The sequence below is a fragment of the Podarcis gaigeae genome, assembly GCF_964106915.1.
Source record: "Podarcis gaigeae genome assembly, chromosome: 17".
Classification (NCBI taxonomy): Eukaryota; Metazoa; Chordata; class Lepidosauria; order Squamata; family Lacertidae; genus Podarcis; species Podarcis gaigeae.
Window position 1 is genome coordinate 32,108,067 of NC_139694.1, and position 15,539 is coordinate 32,123,605.

General features: G+C 47.5%; 2 protein-coding genes across 12 annotated transcripts in view; one reads left to right on the forward strand and one right to left on the reverse strand.

The window, feature by feature from the left end:
* DOCK6 (dedicator of cytokinesis 6) overlaps window positions 1-2,350 on the reverse strand; it is a 99,379-nt gene extending 97,029 nt beyond the window's left edge. For 4 of the 8 annotated variants that reach the window (XR_014559303.1, XR_014559304.1, XR_014559305.1 and 1 more), the window contains exon 1: window positions 2,062-2,350. Coding sequence is in view for 3 of the 8 variants with exons in the window: in XM_083718165.1 (XP_083574291.1) it covers window positions 2,062-2,105 (44 nt within the window). In the remaining 5 variants the exon portion in view is untranslated. The remainder of the gene's footprint in view (window positions 1-2,061) is intronic. The other 4 variants (XR_014559306.1, XR_014559307.1, XM_083718164.1 and 1 more) reach the window with 4 other exon arrangements.
* The window catches only part of TSPAN16 (tetraspanin 16), a 36,018-nt gene that overhangs the window by 4,661 nt on the left and 15,818 nt on the right, over window positions 1-15,539 (forward strand). For 2 of the 4 annotated variants that reach the window (XM_083719825.1, XM_083719828.1), the window contains exons 1-3: window positions 6,527-6,677; window positions 13,143-13,266; window positions 14,776-14,982. In XM_083719825.1, coding sequence (XP_083575951.1) covers window positions 13,165-13,266; window positions 14,776-14,982 — 309 coding nt within the window. In that variant the 5' untranslated portion in view covers window positions 6,527-6,677; window positions 13,143-13,164. Of the gene's footprint in view, window positions 1-6,526; window positions 6,678-13,142; window positions 13,267-14,775; window positions 14,983-15,539 lie in introns of those variants that run through there. The other 2 variants (XM_083719826.1, XM_083719827.1) reach the window with 2 other exon arrangements.

The following is a 15,539-nucleotide window of genomic DNA, read 5'->3' on the forward strand; positions in this document are numbered from 1 at the left end:
AATTCAAAGCAGCTTCACTTTATGAGGATGGGGAATGTGGAAGATGATTACACATTCATCTATCACAAGAATGGGCAATCCGTTTTGCCTCCACCTCTATAATGGTGATAATCTGCTGTACCCTTGTTTGTAGGGCTTTGTTCCACCATGAAGTATATTTCTTCTGAAAGGCAAATCAAGCCCTCCCTCTGTTCCACTACTTCTGGTGGAAAAATGGGAGTGTACAGATGAAGAAGAGACCATTAGAACAGCAACAAGAAAGGGAGTGCGGCAATGCATTTAACAGTTACATATACTGTCCCACTCATTTGTCGTTAAAATATATATTCAGTTTTGAAATGTACAGTGGTACCTCTGGTTACATATTTAATTCGTTCCAAAGGTCTGTTCTTAACCTGAAACTGTTCTTAACCTGAAGCACCACTTTAGCTAATGGGGCCTCCCGCTGCTGCTGCACCGCTGGAGCACGATTTCTGTTCTCATCCTGAAGCAAAGTTCTTAACCCGAGGTACTATTTCTGGGTTAGCGGAGTCTGTAACCTGAAGTGTATGTAACCTGAAGCATATGTAACCCGAGGTACCACTGTATTGTTTAACCCATGCTACCTCTGTGGCCTCACCCATATTAAAATGCTAACATGTAAACTGCTTGGGATAGAGACCTGGCCTTTTGTATTACTCTGTAAGCTGTGTTGTTGTTGCTGCTGTTGTTTAGTCATGTCCGACTCTTCATGACCCCATGGACCAGAGCACGCCAGGCACTCCTGTCTTCCACTGCCTCCCGCAGTTTGGTCAAACTCATGTTGTTAGCTTCAAGAACGCTGTCCAACCATCTCGTCCTCTGTCGTCCCCTTCTCCTTGTGCCCTCCATCTTTCCCAACATCAGGGTCTTTTCCAGGGAGTCTTCTCTTCTCATGAGGTGGCCAAAGTCCTGGAGCCTCAGCTTCAGGATCTGTCCTTCCAGTGAACACTCGGGGCTGATTTCCTTAAGAATGGATAGGTTTGGTCTTCTTGCAGTCCATGGGACTCTCAAGAGTCTCCTCCAGCACCATAATTCAAAAGCATCAATTCTTTGGGCAAGAGACAGACTTAAAACAGCAGCAGTCACCCTGAATTTGAACAGGTGAGCACACAAGATCGCATCCTTGTGTTGCACATGAATTAACCTAGAGCAGCCATTAGCACCTGCCCACACACCCCTCCAGGACTGAACCCATACCGAAAGTGATAGTGTCTGGATGGATGGGCTCACTGTTCTTATTCCTCTTTGACCTTACTTTTGTACACACAACCCCAAGACTGGAGTAACTTAGTAACTAGAGCATCCATTCAGGTAGCCCATGTAGTGGCATTCAGAGCAGAAACAAAAAAGAGCAAGATCAGGGATGGTCAATCTTTTGAACCACACTTACCTCCCCTACAACATACCAGCGAACCCCAAAAGTCTTAGCAAAAGCATGCATAGGCAAGGAACAATTTCCTGAGAACTAGTTTTTATACCTTTCCTCCCTCCCCAGCAACATACCAATGAACCGCAAACAGCTTAGCGTTGGCATACATATAGGCAAGGGAGGAATAACAAAAACAATAATAATAATAATTTATACCCCGCCCCTCTGGCTGGGTTTTCCCAGCCACTTTTCGGACGACTAGCAGGTTTCATGGGCATTCCCAAGGTTGGGCTCTCATTTGTTTCCGGGAGTGTGGAAGGAGAAATGCAAAGGCAAGGGAACCTTTGGAATCCTAGACTCTATATGGAAGGGTCGAGCTGGACGGGACCCTGAGGATCACTTGGTCCAGGCCCCCTGCAATGCAGGAATCTCAACCAGATCATCCCTGGAAACCTCCAAGGAAGGCGAGTCCGCCACTTCTCGTGGGAGCCTGTTCCGCTGCCGAACAGCTGAGCGACTGAGGGAGGGGTCGGGTTGGCCACCCTCACACCCCCCGCTCGCCAGCCGCTGAGCCCCGGGGTAGGAAGCCCCGCCGACCCCGGTCGGCTGCTGGTGCGCGAACCCGCCCGCCTTCCCCCTCGCTTGCCCTCCTCTCTCCCGTCGCCCCTCACCGGTTAATGCGGTGCGCGAAGGCCCTCCGCTCCGCAGCCGCCATTCCGCCTTGGCGTCGCCCGCGCCCGGCGCGCCTTCGGCTCAGGGGTGGCTTCCCTCAGAAGGTGCCTGGGCGCCCCTCCGCTTCTCCGGCGCAGCCTCGCGCCAGGGAAGGAGCGGCCGGCCGAGGAGGAGGAGGAGGAGGAGGCGGGACGCCGTCCCCGAAGCCCCGCCTCGGAGGCCAGGGCCGCCCCTGGCGGCTGAGGAGGCCGAGGCAACCCCAGCCTCTCTCTTTCCCTCGCTCGCTTTCTCCCGTCGGCCTCGGGATCGTTGCCTGAGGGAGGGCGGGAACGGCGCGAGGCAGGATGGGGCGGCCTTCTTTCCTTCCCTCAGTCTGGATCCTGCCCGGCGGCAGGTGCCTCAGGTTGCCTCCGTGGCAGGGCCGCCGGCCCACCCTAGAGGCGAGCTGAGGTAGCTGCCTCAGGCGGCAGGTTCGCAGGAGCAGGTGCGGACTCTGGTTATAGGGCACCCTTCTCCAGGACAAGTTTTATATTCAAAATATTGTATATTTTGATTTTGTTCCGTGAACCACCCTGAGACTTCCAGGTATAGGGTGGTATATAAATGCTCTATATATTGAATTTATATACAGTCATACCTCGGGTTGAAGTAGCTTCAGGTTAAGTATTTTCGAGTTGCGCTCTGCGGCGACCCGGAAGTAACAGAGCGCGCTACTTCCGGGTTTTGCCGCTCGTGCATGCGCAGACGCTCAAAATGACGTCACGCACATGCGCGGAAGTGGTGAATTGCGACGCGCAGTCGCGGGTTACGCTCTGCTCAGGATGCGAACGGGGCTCTGGAACAGATCCCACTCGCATCCAGAGGTACCACTGTACCGCCTTATACCCTATTACATAAATATAGATAGGCATACATACATACACAGTGCTTTTTTTCTTAAAAAATGTTTGGGGTACTCTCATTTTCCTACTCATATTGAAATACTGCCCCTCAATGAGGCCAAACTTAGATTTTCAAAATGTTTAGGGGTATGTGTACCCCTTCATCCCCCCAGGAAAAAGCACTGGGGTGGGTGGGTGTACACACACACACACACACATATATACACATACCAAGGAGTTCAAGGTGGAGTGCGCATGGTTCTCCTCATTTCATGGTTCTTCTCATTTCATCCTCACAACAACCCTGTGAGGTAGGTTAGGCTGAAAAGATGGCTGGCCTAAGGTCCCCGAGGGAGCTTCATGGCTGAGTGGAGATTTGAACCCCGCTCTTCCAGGTCATATGTTCCAACACATCGTGCCACACTGGCTCTTATTCAGTCTCTCCCCCCCCCCCCAATATTTCTTATTTGCACACACAAAATCCTTTTAAAATTTATTATTACTTTGCACATGCTCGGCTCAGCGTCCTGGGATCGCTCTTGATCCAGAAGCTGCGGTTTGGCACAGAATGCTGCAGCACGACTGTGGACAGGCTATGTCAGCGTGTAGCAGCCGTGCTCAGAGGTCTGTGCTGGTTGCTGATTTGATACCATGCCAAGTTACTGTTAGCATGTAAACCGCATAAGAACTTGGAGCCGGTTTACCTACAAGATCGCCTTACCCCGCATAACACCCATTTGACTGCTTTGATTGGTGGAATTGGTGCTACTACAGGTGCCACGTAATAACTGTTCTGCATTTGTAAGAACAGGATGATTTAGTGTGGCAGCACTTGGGAACTCCCTGTCTATTAGAGCTCAAGCAGGTCTCTAACATCAGGGCACAATGAAAGTATCAGATTCTATCTGTCTGACTTTAACCTGGAAGTAACTGCAAGGGTGGCTGAGTTTTTGTCAATAGTATCTCTTAGAGTGGTACCTCTAAGTATCTCTTAGAGAATCGCCAATGAAAATTCTCGTTATTACATATTTTACATGGCTGTTTATGTGTATATATTTTTAAAATTGTATATATGGATGTTTTATGATGCCCTATATTTGTAATGCCTAATAAAGGTTTGGCACCTGCTAAAAAAACTCTTGTTTAGAGAAAAATACCCAGCTGCTTAGAAAGCCAAGGTAATTTTAATCTGCTTTAGTATTTTAACTTTTGTGTGTTTTAAAAGTATGGTTGTGATGTTTTCTCGATCTTGTTGTTTTATCTTTGTGTAAACTGCTTTGAGGTATTTTTTTACAATCAAGTCTTCTAGTGGAGACTTATCAAGCAGACCCTGCCTTTGAACACTCTTTCTCACTTTATCTAATTATCCAAATTAAAGCTTCAGTTCATGGCTTCAGAGCTGGGCCTAAGTTTTGATCACTGGCATCTTTTAAACTTATTTTTCAAAAAAAACACAATTCTGTTTCTATTTTCTTCTTAGGATTTGCCTCAAGTCAAATGTCTCCACTAGATGGAGACTTAACCATTAAAATGCTTTGAATTGTTCACATATCAAGAGTCAGTCAAATGTAAAACTTGTAGACTTGTAGACAGAGATAGATAAATAATTACATGGGATCCGAATCAAAGTTTGTTAATATGTTCAAGTTTAAATGCAAGTTGTTAAACTAAAAACATTTGAATTGTGAAAACTAAATTTCACACGTATGCTGGCTTCAGGACAGCTCTTTTAAGCTTGTATCTAAAGTAAAATTGCATGTACTATTTTACTAACAGCTTTAAATATGAGTTATAAAAATAAGAATATATGTTAAAGAACTCCCTAGACTAGAAGATATTTTGAGTTCAGTTGTCATATTTATTTTCATTTTAAAAAAATGGTTGAAAGGGTGGAGAAATCCCCAGCAGCAGTCATTCAGGTGTGTACTGAAACACCTGTGCATTTCTGATTCCCTTTCTAAATCCAGGTTGTCAGGTGTTTTACTTTTTATACCAGAAGCCTTTGTGTAAATCATTTTCCATCTCTATTCGTAACAAAGCTTGGTTCTCATGCTCTCCTCCTCCTTACCTGGGATATTAGTTTGGTTATAGGGGATTCCATATGTATAAATGCCCAATTAGCATTTAGGATTCAATTTATGAGTTTTCCTCACAACATCCTTTTTAAAAATGGGGTGTTGGAAGTTTCTGCTGTTATAGGAATTCTAAGGTCTCTCATATCTATCTATCTATCTATCTATCTATCTATCTATCTATCTATCTATCATCTATCTATCTATCTATCATCTAAATAAATAAAATGTTCATAAATTTACAATGCAAACACATACATAAGTATATAAACCATGTGTCTGAAATAGTACAGGAGATCAATCTTGAAACCATTTTGACTCTCCCAAACTGACCTCAAATATGTGTGTATGAATAGGGTGAGCCTGTGACCTGGTTTCAGGAATTAAAGCATTTACCATCACAAAAGATTGCCAGGCCTGCCCAGGTAGAGCAATGATTGACCATTGTCAGGTTTCCTGGCGGACAGGATTTCTGTAGTAGACTGCCCCCCCCCTCCCGTGATGTATTTCTGCTACGGACCGCCTCCTTCTGTGATGTATGTATGATGTTTTTGGGGGTGGTCTTGAGCTACAGGGTGGGCAATTTCAAATAGTTGCACACTATTGTTCTGGGTTCCTCTCCTCCCTCCCTGTGTGGGGTGAGTAGGGGACCCTGTTGCAACAGTTTAATAAAGATCATGCTTACTAGCTGCTTTGCTTCTCAATATTCTCAGGTTGGTCTCTGTTATTTTCTCCTACCGAAAGAGAACCTACCTAAGGACTCTATACGGGCTCTTGGATACCCCATAAGGAAAAGGGAGCTGTTTTTTCTTATAACACTACCCTAAAAGGAACACCCTGTGTCATCATTACATTCGTGGTGATGCAGAGCACACTCCACAATGGCATCTACCACAGAGGCATGCAACGACAAACTGGAATGCACCTTAACCACAACTTGTGTGTCGCCTTTTGATTGTAACATTATATGGGTGTCAAGGTGCCTCTTGTATAGGGACTGATTCTATAGGGCCCTGGGCCCTTCACCCAAATAAAATGTTTAGGGGGGGGGTGCATACACCACAATATTTTCTGCAAGTTGGCAACTTCCTCCCTCACAACCGTGGCCAGCTAGCCACCCACTAGCTTCCCACTAGCCGGAAGCTGCCCTCTTTTCCTGGCTTGGCTCCCCACAGCGGAGGAAGGTGGTGTGGGGAGAGAAGAGCAGGAGGGGGAGAGGCCCCTCCCCATATTTTGTTCAAGTTGGTGCCTATGGCCTCTTGTGCTCATATATTTACAAAGCTCCTTTGACATTGCCTATAGCTGTAATGTGAGCAATAACAGCCAGAATTTCCAGAGTCTGATAAGATATTTGGGTGCAGCTCCTCTGGGGATAGCCAAGCCACTTGGGCGCAAATATAAACCAGCAGTTCCTTGGGTTTTGAAAATAAAGGGTTAAGGAACTGTCTCATCTCCTGGGACTGCTATGTAATCGCCTCCCTCTTCCCAGGCTGGGAGTTAAGGAGCTGTCGCAGAACCAGGTATAGGGCAGGGAGAGAAAGTACAGCTCTAGGCAGCAGGAATATGGGTGCCTATTAAGTAGCTGGCCACACCCTGAAAACCAGAAGCACAGGAGGTGCTGGGGGCACAGCGGCACATTTCATAGCTGAAAACCATCTAAAGGTAAGTTGAGTAGAACAGCTGCTTCACCTGGATACGTTGAAATGAGTGCAAAGTGTTGAATTTCTATTGAAAGACGTGCTGGGCCAGATCGAGAGTGCCCTGACAGAAAGAAAGGCAGCAAGGCACCTCCATGTTTAAGAGCTGTATGATAAGACAAAAATCAGCAGGAGTTGCCAATGAATTTTAGTGAAATAGCTGCTTGGACACTGTGATTCAAAGCATAGTACCCAGTCTGCCCAGTCCTACATCTAATCTGATCTCTGGTTGACATGGATTGTTATCATATGGATAACTGCTTTCCTTTACCTAAGGATGGGGGTCCCATCAGAAGCTGGTTAATAAAGGCAAGGCTATCCCCCACCCAGATGGCAGCAGGGGAGGGCTGTAAAACTGAACTGATACGTGGTATGTCAGTGTTTCTTGACACCAGTATCTGGCCTCCGGAGCAGTTTAAGGTGCTTGTGAGATTGCCAACTCTCAAGTAGAGTTACCAGCTTTTTTCCCAGCCCCTGTAGATGTGCCTTTAATAGTAGCTTTAGTTGCAGATATTAACAGGTGATAATGTTCATCACATTGCTTTGTTAAGTTTGACCTGTTGATTTCTGCAGCTCAAACAAGTAGAAGTGAGGGGTGCAAATCAAGCAGCCCTAATTTGAAGTTCTCAGGGTCTTTTCCTTTCTCAGAGTCTGGTCTAACTTGGGGAATCAATGCAGTAGTTGGGGTGCTTTAGGTTAAGCCTGGCTGGCTCAGGGGAAAGATTGAACTAGCAGTTTCACAAAGACGCGCCCTCTCTTTCTTCAAATAGATGGGATCAGGCTTGAGGACTTGCTGTCCAGAATTATTCTTCCGTCAGAGTTTGGTTAATGTTTGCTTGCTGCATACTAAGACTTCAGTCAATGATTGTGTAGCCCAGTCAACCGTTGCAGCTTTAGACTTCTAGCTACAAAGAGAAAGTTGGTGATTAGTCAGCATAAAAGTTCTAAACAGAACTCAGCAGGGACATTTCATGAGGAACTGAGGTTTATATGCACCTGCATCCCAAAATGAGCTTTGTCCCCCTCATATCATATATCTTCATAACTGGCAGACCTTCCCCTTTGAGATCCACAACCATTCTCAGCAGTGAAAATAATTGCTTTTGCACACCTGGATGCACATGACATTTTACAAATAAGTAACTGGGAGTGTGCAAGCCAAACTAGGGTTTGGGCCGCTCCATATCATACCCCTCCTACAGGAGAGAGTCCTCTACAGATGACAAAGAATAGTGTTTGGCCCAGTGCTTTGTTTAGTTACAAGATACCATCAAGCACAGCATCTCATGTCTACTATAGCCTGGATATGTATACATGGATAAGGAACTGGATTGTGCACCCCACAATAAGCTTTGGGCCAGAATTCTCTGGCTATGGCAATATGCAATGGGCCAAAGCTTTTGTAGGGGGACAGTTCCTTTTTAAGTTTTCCAATCGAGCTGTGCTCCAAGCTCTTACACAGATAACAAACTAGGAACTAGGAACTATAATCTTGTCCCATAGATTCTATTAGGTTCATATGAGCCAACTTCTAGAGGCCAAGGGGTCTTCAGCCCCTCCAAAAATATTTGAGGGTGTTGCCTCCCCCCAAAGTTGATGGGCATTGCCATTCACCAGCCACCACTAAAAAGCACCCAGGGGTCCAGCCGGGAGGGCTATGAATGATGGCATAGCTGCGATGGGCCAGTGAAGGACACTTCTAAACCACTGGGCCCTCAGCTAGGGCCCAGTCTGGTCCTGACCGGATTGCATGCCTTATCACTGAGTCATCCCATATAGACGCAATATAACAAGGAGCAGATATGTAATTCTCTCAGTAGCAGTTTCAAGGGTTGACATTTGTGTGGGTTTAGTGAGGTGTTTTAAGAGTCAAGGGAATGCAAGTTAGGGGAATGTTAAGTCAGGGGAAGGGAAGGCTGGGTCAGAGTCTGTGGGAATAGTTCACATGCAGGCCAAGGAGCCAAAGTTGGAGAACAGTAGTTTTGACAACTAGCAGTGGTAGCCCCAAAAATCTCCTAGGCTAGGGGTGAGGAAGCTCTGCCCCAAACGCAGCCCCCGAAGCCTGCCTGTCTTGCCCAGGGACTCCCCAAATCATGCTCCCATACCAGCTGGACCCACTCTTCCCAGGCCACACCCCACTGACCCTGATTCACACCTTCCTGTTGTGATGTGGCTATTTTGTGGTGCCTCGAAATGCTCTTAAAACCCTTTTAAATACGTTTGAATTTTGTCTTTCTTTGCATTGTTATTACCACTTTGCTGTTTGCTGCCCTGGGCTCCTTTGGGAGCGTGGGAGGGTTAGAAATGTAATTAATAAAATGCTATAAAATAACGCATAGTTCCACTCCAAGAGACCCTGCAGAGAACCCTGGGAAAGGACGCTTCCTTTGGCAGGCCTCCAAGCCAGGCACCCAGTTGAGGCTTTTGCTTCCTGTTCTGTAGGATGCATCAAGTGTGCTCAGCAGCAAAGGCTCCTGGTGGAGATTCCTCTGAGAAACCAAAGCCAGGCACTTCCGAGAAAAGAACAGTTGCTGCTGTGCTGCTAAGCAACAGCTTCGGCTTTTCTTCAGCAACAAGGAAAACAAGGGCCCAAGCTGAGCAACAAAAGGAAGCTGGAAAAATGGCCCAGCAAAGCAGCAAATGCTGTTGTTGCCAGCAGTCTGGTGGCAAGCTGTCCACACCCTCTTGGAGACCTCAATCCAGAACCAACACATTCCATGTCTGGATTTAGGTACAGCCACTGCAGCCTTGACTGTGGGGGTCTTACACTGAGGTCCAGCTCCGCCGAGGGCCTTCTGGCGGTTCCCTCATTGCGAGAAGCAAAGCTACAGGGAACCAGGCAGAGGGCCTTCTCGGTAGTGGCGCCCGCCCTGTGGAACGCCCTTCCAGCAGATGTCAAAGCGATAAACATCTACCTGACATTCAGAAGACATCTTAAGGCAGCCCTGTTCAGGGAAGTTTTAACGTGTGATATTTTAGTGTATTTTTGGTTTCTATGGAAGCCGCCCAGAGTGGCTGGGGAGGCCCAGCCAGATGGGCGGGGTATAAATTATTATTATTATTATTATTATTATTATTATTATTATTACTACTACTACTACTACTACAACAACAACAACCATTCAGAAATCTTCCGAGGAAGATATGGGGAGCTTGACCCATGTGAGGGCTAGAACTTAGCTGTTTGCCTTGCTTTCAGAGTTGCTGTACAATAAACATGTAGGAGGGGACGCCGGTGGCACTGTGGGTTAAACCACAGAGCCTAGGGCTTGCCGATCAGAAGGTCGGCGGTTCAAATCCCCGCAACAGGGTGAGCTCCTGTTGCTTGGTTCCAGCTCCTGCCAACCTAGCAACTCAAAAGCACGTCAAAGTGCAAGTAGATAAATAGGTACCGCTCCAGCGGGAAGGTAAACAGCGTTTCTTTGCACTGCTCTGGTTCGCCAGAAGCGGCTTAGTCATGCTAGCTACATGACCTGGAAGCTGTACGCTGGCTCCCTCGGCCAATAAAGCGAGATGAGCGCCACAACCCCAGAGTCAGTCAGGACTGGACCTAATGGTCAGGGGTCCCTTTACCTTTACCTTTAAGCATGTAGGAGGTCAATACGTGATAACTAATCTGATGTGTGCAGACAGCTACACAGGCACTTGGTATAACGTCCCTGGCTCTGAAATGGTTTGTAGCAGGTTGGAAATCCCAGGGAAGGGATACCAAATGAATACAGGTGTGGCAAGACATGGTCAAAAGGAAAAGCGAGGCCTTGACAAACTTACTGGGGAGTGGCTATAGCAGTGATGTCACTTGACCAACTTTTCAGTGACAAAAAGTAAAAAAAAGTAAATGGCCCCTAGATGATTACATTCTGTCAAAGGCAACTATGGGGTTGCGGCGCTCATCTCACTTTCAGGCTGAGGGAGCTGGCGTTTGCCCACAGACAGCTTTCCGGGTCACGTGGCCAGCATAACTAAACTGCTTCTGGTGCAACGGAACCAGACGTGCTTTCAAACTGCTAGGTTGGCAGGAGCTGGGACAGAGCAACAGGAGTTCACCCCATCGCGGGGATTTGAACCACCAACCTTCTGATCGGCAAGCCCAAGAGGTTCAGTGTGGTGTAGTGGTTAAAAGCGGTAGTCTCGTAATCTGAGGAACCGGGTTTGCGTCTCTGCTCCTCCACATACAGTTGCTGGGTGACCTTGGGCCAGTCATACTTCTTGAAGTCTCTCAGCCCCACTCACCTCACAGAGTGTTTGTTGTGGGGGAGGAAGGGAAAAGGAGATTGTTAGCCGCTTTGAGACTCCTGAAGGGGAGTGATAAAGCGGGATATCAAATCCAAACTCTTCTTCTTCTTCTTCAGTGGTTTAGACCACAGCACCATCCGCATAGCCAACTTTCTTGTTCCCACCACAGAGTGGCTGAAATCCTGTCTGATTGGTAACTGGGCACATCTGTCCTCTGCTACCAACTTTGCAGACGAAAACATAACTCATCAAGATTGGGTCACCCAACGTGCTATGCGTCTTAGTTGTAGTCACAACATTGTGATACTGGAGACTCAGCAGTGTGTGTGTGTGTTTGTGTGTATGTCCCCAAACAGCATTGCTTGCTGGTGTAGAAGGTTTGTTCCCATGTTCATTCCCATCAAGGGCCTTTCCTGCCGCTTGTGTCTTTGCTCAGTGGATAATGTGGTTGCGACCCCTTTTGCTGAGTGATTCAGACATATTTCTTTAATAATAATAATAATAATAATAATAATAATAATAATAATAATAAGTTATTATTTATACCCCGCCCATCTGGCTGGGTTTCCTCAGCCACTCTGGGCGGCTTTCAACATAATATTAAAATACAATAATCTATTAAACATTAAAAGCTTCCCTAAACAGGGCTGCCTTCAGGTGTCTTCTAAAAGTCTGGTAGTTGTTTTTCTCTTAGACATCTGGTGGGAGGGTGTTCCACAGGGCGGGTGTCACTACCGAGGAGGCCCTCTGCCTGGTTCCCTGTAACTTGGCCTCTCGCAGTGAGGGAACCGCCAGAAGGCCCTTGGTGCTGGACCTCAGTGTCCAGGCAGAACGATGGGGGTGGAGACGCTCCTCCTATTTCTAACTGCTAGCAATATTCAATTTTGCCACCACTAATACTTTTCTTTATCCTGCACCTGTCCTTCCCTGCAGGGGTGCCAACTTGAATAAAATATTGGGGGGGGGGCTAGGCAAGCCCTGCACCATATAATTGATTACATGATGTGGTGCACACACACCATTTGAATGGCAATGCCCATCAACTGGGGGGGGGGGAATCCCCTCAAATATTTTATGGGGGGACCCCCTCAGCCCCTAAGCGTATGCTTCCCCTTGAACTTGAGTGTCAAGTTCAGATTTAATTATAATTGTCAAATTAGATTCAGAGAATTGCTTTGGAATACTGATTAGCATTACAAATGCCAAGCTGCGGATCCCTCAAAATAAACTGCAGATTCACAACTAGCCGGTGCTCAGCTAAGCAGCTGCCTCTGAAAACTCTTCATGAGTAGAACACCACAGGGCTGGCTGATGCTTCACCCTGCTGGTTTTTAAATTTTATTTTAAGTAACCACGTGGCAAAATAAAAGAAACATTAAATGTTGGGTCCTCTCTTGGCCATCATGCCAATGGCAAATATCAGGTGAGGTCTATGCAGCAGATTGGAACTCCATTGCGATTTCACTATGAAACAACTGCAGTGACAATCTCAGGACTGTGGTCAATGGCTGATAAGCATGGGATTTGCTTATTCTCTTAGCTTCATCCCTTTCAGCATCCTGAAAGAATTGCCTTAGAAGGAAGCTGCAATTAACCCAGCAAACACATGTATGGGCAGCTAACCTAGTGGTGGGCAGCTTAGCAGCTTAGGGACTCAACCTTTCCCCCACTGCACTCCTGGAGAAGAAAGGGTCAAAGTGACCAGATAGGAAGGAAAACAAATGCTCAAGAAGAGGAAACACCCACTCTCACTAGTAAGTGCTGATGTTTCTCACCTCGCTCCAAATTTCATGCAGTAGGAGGGTGAAGATGGGGAATGGTAGCTTGATTTGCAAGCAAGCAATGGAAGATGTTGGGTTGGGGTTAGGGGTGCTAACTTGAATAAAATAGGGGGGCAGGTAAGCCCCACCCTGCACAATGAATCACATGTCACGGCTCATGCACACCATTTGAATGGCAATGCCACTTGAATGGCAATCAATTTTAGGGCCCCCCCCCGGCTCAGTCAAATATTTTATGGGGTGTGGGATCTCAGCTTCTAGGAGTTGGCTCCTATGGTGGGGGTGGGATGAGTAGTTAACCTTCCAAAACTTATTCCTGTCCAAAGCCAGTAGAAGTAGTTGCTGCTGACCTAGCCAAAGCCAGCATTACTTACCTGTGCAAATGCCAGCTCTTCTGTGGTCTCTTCACCTAGATGACAAACTCAGGACTGGTCAATGGCTAAGCAATGGCTTCATCTCTGCTGCTACAGGTGCAGAAAGATGGTTTGCTTCTCCCTTCTGAAGGTGATGATGTTTGTATTCAACGGCATAATATTTGTGAGTATGCAAGGTGGATGGTGAGTATGCAAGGTGGATGGGATGCGGGTGGCGCTGGGGGTTAAATCACAGAACCTAGGACTTGCCAATCAGAAAGTCGGCGGTTCGAATCCCCGTGACGGGGTGAGCTCCCATTGCTCAGTCCCTGCTCCTGCCAACCTAGCAGTTCGAAAGCGCGTCAAAGTGCAAGTAGATAAATAGGTACCACTCCAGCGGGAAGGTAAACGGCGTTTTTGTGCGCTGCTCTGGTTCTCCGGAAGCGGCTTAGTCATGCTGGCCACATGACCCAGAAGCTGTGTGCCGGCTCCCTTGGCCAATAAAGCAAGATGAGCGCCGCAACCCCAGAGTCGGTCACGACTGGACCTAATGGTCAGGGGTCCCTTTACCTTTACCTTAAGGTGGATGGTAGCCCAGGATGGCACGGCGGGGTGGGCCAAGCAGTGGAACAAATTCATAAACATTCCATGATTTTTTAAGGGCACAGCTAAATGTTGCAAAAGGGACGCGGGTGGCGCTGTGGGTTAAACCACTGAGCCTAGGGCTTGCCGATCAGAAGGTCGGCGGTTCGTATCCCTGTGTCGGGGTGAGCTCCCGTTGCTCGGTCCCAGGTCCTGCCAACCTAGCAGTTCAAAAGCGGCTTAGTCATGCTGGCCACATTACCCGGAAGCTGTACGCTGGCTCCCTAGGCCAATAAAGCGAAATGAGCGCCGCAACCCCAGAGTCAGTCACAACTGGACCTGATGGTCAGGGGTCCCTTTACCTTTACCTTTAAATGTTGCAAAGACAAAACCACACGATTCCATTCAACTGCATATGTCTTTTATAACGGGGCATTCACTGGGGAGAAATAGCGATAGGAAGGAATGCAAATGCACCCCCAGGCTTATTGTATTGTCTTCCGCACCCCATCAACTGGACACAATGGCCAAGAGAAAAAGGCAAACTGTGTGGGAAACATAGGTAGGGAAATTCGCCTGGGAGAATTGGCCAGTGGAAAAATGGTTGAGCCCCCTCTCCTACCTGCAGATCTTTCCCTGCAGATGTCCAAAGCCCTGTATTTACTGGCATACATGTGATTGGGTAAAGGGTAAAGAGACCCCTGACCATTAGGTCCAGTCGTGGCCGACTCTGGGGTTGCGGCGCTCACCTCGCTTTATTGGCCGAGGGAGCCGGCGTACAGCTTCCGGGTCATGTAGCCAGCATGACTAAGCCGCTTCTGGCAAACTAGAGCAGCGCACGGAAAAGCCATTTACCTTCCCGCCGGAGTGGTACCTATTTATCTACTTGCACTTTGACATGCTTTCGAACTGCTAGGTTGGCAGGAACATGTGATTAGAAACATGTTTTAACATGTTAACATCCTCAAAAGTGGATGTTAAGAGTTAAGGAAGCTGGAAACCGCTTTATATGTGTAAAAGCTTACGGAATGGCAGAGTTCACTGCAGAACGACAGCTTCCTAGATGAGAAATGGCATCTTCTTACCTCTGTTCTCTCCCTTGCCTGTCCAGCTGGGGGGCCTGGCTTTGCTGGGCATCGGCATCTGGGTGAAGGTGGACGGCGGTTCCTTTGCGAAGGTCCTGGGAGCTGCAGCTCCACAGTTAATGCAGCTGATTAACGTGGGCTACCTGCTAATTGCCGTTGGCACCTTCCTACTTCTCATGGGCTTCACGGGATGCTGGGGGGCCGTGAAGGAAAGCAAATGCCTGTTGCTTGTGGTAAGTGCCCTAATTAAAATTGGGAAGGAAAGTCTCCCAGGGCCAGGCTTGGGTGTCATGGAACGTCTGCCTGGCTACAGGCACAAGGGCTTTTGCACATTCTGACTGAAATTTGTGCATCTGGGTCGTGTCTCTGAGTGTTAGCAGCAGCTAGTACACGAGTAGGCAAACTAAGGCCCGGGGGCTGGATCCAGCCCAATCGCCTTCTAAATCCAGCCTGCGGACAGTCCGGGAATCAGCGTGTTTTTACATGAGTAGAATGTGCCCTTTGATTTAAAATGCATCTCTGGGTTATTTGTAGGGCCTGCCTGGTGTTTTTACATCAGTAGAAGGTGTGTTTTTATTTAAAATGCATCTCTGGGTTATTTGTTGGGCATAGGAATTCGTTCATTTATATTTTTCTTCAAAACATAGTCCGGCCCCCCCACAAGGTCTGAGGGACAGTGGATCAGCCCCCTGCTGAAAAAGTTTTCTGAGCCCTGAGCTAGTAGCTCCAATATGCCATCTTGCCTAGGGGCTCCTAAGGGTTTGATGCATTTGGACAAGGTCCCTGACAG